The sequence below is a fragment of the Chiloscyllium plagiosum genome, chromosome 7, assembly GCF_004010195.1.
Source record: "Chiloscyllium plagiosum isolate BGI_BamShark_2017 chromosome 7, ASM401019v2, whole genome shotgun sequence".
NCBI classification, from domain to species: Eukaryota; Metazoa; Chordata; class Chondrichthyes; order Orectolobiformes; family Hemiscylliidae; genus Chiloscyllium; species Chiloscyllium plagiosum.
The window spans coordinates 6,336,501-6,343,317 of record NC_057716.1 but is presented as its reverse complement, the minus strand read 5'-3'; the positions used below and the strand labels follow the sequence as shown (position 1 = coordinate 6,343,317).

Genomic DNA, 6,817 nt, shown 5'->3' with positions numbered 1-6,817 from the left:
CGAAGAGGGTTACCTCAGATTACAACAGGATCTTGACCAGATGGGCCACTGGGCTGAAAAGTGGCAGATGGAATTTAATTCAGATAAATGCGAGGTGCTGCACTTTGGGAAAGCAAATCTTAGCAGGACTTATACACTTAATGGTAAGGTCCTAGGAAGTGTTGCTGAACAAAGAGACCATGGAGAGCAGGTTCATAGCTCCTTGCAAGTGGAGTCGCAGGTCGATAGGATAGTGAAGAAGGTGTTTGGTATGCATTCCTTTATTGGTCAGAGTATTGAGTACAGGAGTTGGGAGGTCATGTTGTGGCTGTCCAGGACATTGGTTAGGTCACTGTTGGAATATTGCATGCAGTTCTGGTCTCCTTCCTATCGGAAAGATGTTGTGAAACTTGAAAGGGTTGAGAAAAGATCTACAAGCGTGTTGCCAGGGTTGGAGGATTTGAGCTATAGGGAGAGACTGAACAGGCTTCGACTGTCTTTCCTGGAGCGTCGGAGGCTGAGGGGTGACCTTATAGAGGTTTACAAAATTATGAGGGGCATGGATAGGGTAAATAGGCAAAGTCTTTTCCCTGGGGTCGGGGAGTCCAGAACTAGAGGGCATAGGTTTAGGGTGAGAGGGGAAAGATATAAAAGAGACATAAGGGGCAACCTTTTCACAGAGGGTGGTACGTGTATGGAATGAGCTGCCAGAGTAAGTGGTGGAGGCTGGTACAATTGCAAGATTTAAGAGGCATTTGGATGGGTATATGAATAGGAAGGGTTTGGAGGTATATGGGCCGGGTACTGGCAGATGGGACTATATTAGGTTGGGATATCTGGTCGGCATGGACGGGTTGGAACGAAGGGTCTGTTTCCATGCTGTCCATCTCTATGACTCTATAAAGCACCCTTTGTTTTACAGCTTTGACGATGGACATTGACAGTTTCTGTGAATTCATTACTGAAACATTTCTGTTCACAAGTCTTGATCAGCAAATAGTAATGTTATAATAAATAATATATTTTATCAAAATAAGCAATTTTAATGAAAATAAATTCTCTATATAAATGTAAATAGTGCTTCCCATTCTGGCTTTTTTTTTGTTAAATCTGAGTCAGATGCATTGACAGTAGATCATGGAGAGGCCATCTTTTTGTGATTCATGAGCACAATGATAGGTGAATAATTTGAAATTTGTGATGTTGATTGAGGTACAGTAGTGCCTCGACATACGAATGACCCCATTCACGAACAAATCAGTTTACAAACAGGATTGTACGTAAAATTTTGCTTCAACGTACATACGAAATTCAAAGTGTGATCAAAGGTACGAACGCAAAAAGCCCGTGTGCGACCACGTGGTTTCATTGTTCTGCTTTGCTACGCGCTTGTTGAATGCAAAAGCCCTCAGGCCCCGCGTGATCTCATTCAGTTCGTCTTTGGCGCGTGCGCTGTGAACAGCGTTCGTTGCTACATCCAAGCATCCTTACGCTATCCGAACAATGGGAAAAATTGATTCAGTTTGCGAACTTTTAGGTTCGCGAACCGGTCCCAGAACGGATTAAGTTCGCAAATCGAGGCGCTACTGTATTAGGATTGGCTGGGACACTGGTAATGCCTCATTGTGCTCTTCGAAATAATACCGTGGAATTTTTTACACTCACCCAAATAGACAGCTGAGCCTCATTGTAATATCTCACTTGAAAAATGCCCCCTCGACAGTGACTTCTTCAGATCTGGGTTGGAGTGACAAACATTGATTTTTGTCCTCAGACTTTGGAGTGGACTTTGAACCTGGAATCTTGTGCCTCAAGGACTCATTGTTGTCAAATGATACAAGTCACTGTTGTTGGTACCATCCTCACTTTCTGTGAAAGTGTATTGGTGAGATTGTTGTTTCTGGCTTTTTATAGCCAGATGTACTTGGGCAATTTTTCCATATTTGGTCAATGGTACTGTTATAGCTGTACTGGAGCAACTGGCTAGGGACTCAACAGGTACTGGAGTGGGGCTACATTTAGGATTTTGTTTGGACGTTGTTAGCTTTTGGCTGAAGCTGTGACTCGATTTTTGCTAGCACGCACTTTTTGAATCAGAAAATTGTAAGTTCACGTCTCACTCCAGGACTTTAGCACAGCAATGAAGTCTGACACTAATGAGAGTACTGAGTTGGTGGCAGTATGGTTTTTCAATACAAAAGTACCCATGGGAATGTTTCAAAATAAGAGTAGGGGAGTTATCCTTGATCCTGGCAAATATTTATTAATTAACATCACAAACAGATTAATCCTATTATTACAACTTTAGTTATGGGAGTTTGCTGTGTGCACACTGGCAGTTGCACTTCCTACAGTGACTGCACTTTAAAAGTATGTAATTGGCTGTAAAGTACTTGTGGTGTTTATCACCAGTTTTGTTTATCGATCTGTTCAGGATTGCTGTGTCTCACCTCTGGATCTTGTGGGACTTAAACCTGTGCCTCCCAGTCTGGGGATACGGGCACTACCATGGCACCACAAGTGGACCTTAGTTACATGAAGGCCAGTTATAGAGTCATAGAGATGTACAGCATGGAAACAGACCCTTCGGTCCAACCTGTCCATGCAGACCAGATATCCTAACCCAATCTAGTCCCACCTGCCAGCACCCGGCCCATATCCCCTGGTGCTCTTACATTTGTTGTTGTCACATAGTGAATCAAATTAGCTGAAGACTTCTATCTGTGATGATGGAAATCTGAGCTGGATCATTCACATTGCACCTCTGGTTGAAAGTGGTTGCAAACATTTGTAATTTCTATGCATTTGTTGAGTTTTATCATGTTTGAGGATACGAACATTCATGGAACATCCTGTCTGTTAGTTTAAATGTCAAATCATTCATGAATTAATGTGTTGGAGTCTCAGTTTTAGTCTGGTTGTAAATTGTGAGATTGCTTCTGAAGTTTATAAACTGTTGCCTCTGCTGTTGGGTATGTATGTCATCCTCTGTGGCTTCACTAGGTTAGATCTTATTAGGTTCTACTCTTCTACTAGAATTCCACACATGCCTTAATTGTTCTTGGCAACAACAGAATCTGTAGCCTCCTGGTCAAACAAATTCCTCATTCTCGCATTACAATCAGTGCAGTGGATCAATTCATTCAGTCAGGAATGTAAAGTAAAGGTCATGTCACTATAGTCTTACCAGACCATTGGGCTGCTATCTCATTGCAAGAAAGAGGTGACTCGTGGTGGTTTAATCTAAGGAAAGTCACCCCTAAGGAAAGTAGCGCCTCATGAATGCCTGGTTTTGAGCTGCTGGATTTGTTTTGAAGCAATCCTCTTGGAAAATCATAGCCACACAACATGAATTAGGATGTTCTCCATGTGTAGATGCGTTAATAATGAAGAGCTGGTCACTCCTACCAATATCATTGTGGACTGATATATCTGCAACAGGTACATTGGTGAGACAAAATCAAGTAGTTCTCTCATCTCTTCTTGCAGGCCCCATCTGACAGCAATGGCTTTTAAAGATTGAGCAGCGTTGCTAAATAGTGGTAGTACTTTGGCAGTAGAAATTGAAGTTCCCCATCTGGGTTACATTCCATGTCCTTGCTATTTTTCATACATTTCCAAGTGGTGCTCACCATAAAGGAACAATAAATTAGCTGATGGTAATGAGCAGGAAATTTCCTTCTCATGCTTGAGACTTTAAGATTTAGAGTCAGTGTTTAGAAAATCAAGAGCCTTATGATTGTGTCCCAGTGTGCTACCGTCTGCCCTGCTGGTGAGACAGGATGTGCCCAAGAATGGTGGGGGGAAGCTGGTACATTGCCTGAAATATATATAATTCTATGTATAACAATGTCAAGTTGTTATTTGGCTATACAGTGGAGCAATTTCTCTAACCTTTGTCCAAATATACAGGTGTTAGTGAAGGCTCTACATGATTGGTGGGCTGTATACCTGTTTCATTGTGGTGAGAAATTTCAGTCTTTTGGTGGACTCCTGACTTTTAAAATATGGAATTCCACCCTTGGGAATGATTTTCACCTTTGATTGGTTGTTAGTGTGCTCAACCATGAACTCGCTGAAGTCTGATCTCTATGGAGCACAATCTCTAAAATCCGTGGGGAGGCCCATTCCAGCTTGCATCTGGATCTGAACCACAAGTGCCACCACTAAACATCTCACCAGACTGAATCCAGCTGCCTGGCATTGTGGAATGTGTTTTAGGTAGAAGACTGCTGAGTGAGTGAGTGCAGCCAGGGCAGTTGGGAAAGGTGGATGCTGAGTGAGTGGGAGAGGTGGGGTTTGGAAGAGCGGCAGTATATGTCTGGCGGGACAAATGGTAAGAGAGTAATATATGTGTACGGGGAAGGGAAAGAACTGAATTTTGTGTCTTTGGGAGGGCTTGGCATGGAAGAGAGGCTTCACAGTCTTCTGTCACTAGGGGATATGGAAAAACCTGCTGAAATCTACATGGGTATATTTAATAATACTTTGAGTGTATTTCTAAAAACAGATTTTACAATTATATGTTGTGTATTACAATGTTTTTTATTATTGCTATGCTGTTTTATTGTTAGAGTCTGCGGTCACAATTTTAGGAGTTTTTTGTATACTTGTTTTGCTGGCAAGGCCTTGCCCTACTTATCTTTGATAACATGATGAATTAAGACTGGATCTCCTTGGAAAATAGTTTGTAAAGCACTGCTGTAACTGTTTGCTTCCCTTCGTGTGCTGTTCATAATCCATCAAGGTATGGACTTCACCCGCATAACATGATCCGCATTGAATACTGAGGTCATTTTGATGGCCCACTTTCTTGATGCGATTAGAAGTTAAACGAAGGGAAACTGAAACCAACCCTAAAAGATATCGGTGTACCAGTGAGGTTTTACCAAAGGAGTTAAAGATCATCGGGGGTTTGCAGGAATGTAGAGTTGAGGTCAAAATCTGGTCAACCATGATTATATTGAATGGCAAAATAGGCCTGAAGAGCCAAGTGACTTGTTCTGTTTACTTATTCATATGTTTTGAATGACTGGTAATTTCATAGTCCCCACTGTTATTAATAGATTTATATGGTTTTTACATGGATTTTAGCAAGGCCTGTGACAAGGTCCCTTATGTTAGGCTCATCCAGAAGCTGAAGTCACATGGAATCCTTGGTGAGCTGGTAGGATGAGTACAGAATTGGCTTCGTCATGGAAAATCGAGAATAGCAGTGGAAGACTGGAGATGTCTTACCTGTGATGTTCTGCAGCGCTCTGTGATGGGACCTCTGTTGCTTGTAATTTATGTAAATGATTTGGAGGAGATTTAGGTGGCCTGATTAATAAGTTTGCAGATGACACAGATTGGGGAGCTACAGACAGTGAGGAGGATTATCGACAGATATCAACTGGCTGGAGACTTGGGCAGAGAAATGGCAGGCGGACTTTAATCTGAACAACTGCGAGGTGATGCATTTTGGCAGATCTAATGCAGGAGGGAAGCATACAGTAAATGGCAGAACGATTAGAAGCATTAATATAGGTGTACAGGTCCACGTTTCTCTGAAAGTGGCAACGCAAGTGGATAGGCATATGGCATGCTTGCCTTCATCAGTCAGGACATAGAGTATCAAAATTGCTAAGTTATGTTGAAGCTGTGTAAAACTTCAGTTAGGCCACATTTGGAATATTGCATACAGTTCTGGTCACCTAAATCATGTAGATATTGGAAGCAAAAGTGAATACTTCATGAAGGGCACACAAAGCCTTAGTAGCAACGTGGCAGTTGTCTCAGAGATTGCAGCCTTTCCATTGAATTCTTAAATAGTGGAGATAGAGGAGATAGGTTTCTCCATTGATATACATGCTATTTTGTAACTGAGCTTCACAGACATTAATGTTGACTGCAATACCTTTCTGCCAGTCCGTTAATCCATTCCTCAGACATACACACCTGCAAAAGATACTTTTAGCTTCATTTTAAAAAGGCTGTAATCTTTTCAAACCACCAAACTTTACTAATTAGATGACATGGAGGAATCCTGTTAATTATAAAAATTAGGCCATCAGGTGGGCAACTAAAACACTTGGATTTGGAACACAGATTTTGATGCCCACACATAAATTCAGTGTATTTTCTTTGGATAAGTACAGAAGTGCCAATGGACTAACAAAAAAAATTAACACATTTAAATTGTAACTACCTCACCATTCTTTCTTTTTCCTGTTATAAAGATATTGAGGCACAGATCAGAGAGATCCAGAACAAGAAAGCAGCTCTTGTTGTAGAAGGAGATGCTGATGGAGTTGGTCTTGATTCAACTGGTTACTATGATCAGGAGATATATGGTGGGAGTGACAGCAGATTTGCAGGATATATGACATCAATTCCTGCACATGAACAAGAAGAGGTAAAAACAAAACATTTGCTTAAACTGTCTGTGTTCAATTACACCTATTGTATAAATACCATAATTAAATAATGTTTGTTTCCAGATAGTGTTTTAATTTCAGTTAAGTCAAATATATGATATATTAAAGTGCTTTTTATGAAAACTGTAAACTAGCAATATGTGGCATGTCATCTTGAGTGATATCTTGAAACTTTTAATTTCTTTTAAAGCTAAAAAATGCCTCTAATTGTGGTGTCTGATTTCCACTATGATATTTTTACTTTTTTTTGTAACCTTTTAATAAACAATTTAAATTTGGACAGACCATATAGGTTAGTATTTAATGTAACTTGACATCAACTTGACGTTCATTTAAATAAAAACGTGGTGCTTGAAAAGCACAGCCAGTCAGGCAACATCTGAGGAGCAGGAGAATCGACATTTCGAGCATAAGCTCTTCAT

At 40.8% G+C, this 6,817-nt stretch overlaps 1 protein-coding gene across 1 annotated transcript in view; it reads left to right on the top strand.

The window, feature by feature from the left end:
• The window catches only part of sf3b1 (splicing factor 3b, subunit 1), a 62,379-nt gene that overhangs the window by 4,594 nt on the left and 50,968 nt on the right, over positions 1-6,817 (top strand). The window contains exon 2 of the mRNA XM_043692918.1: positions 6,198-6,373. Coding sequence (XP_043548853.1) covers positions 6,198-6,373 — 176 coding nt within the window. The remainder of the gene's footprint in view (positions 1-6,197; positions 6,374-6,817) is intronic.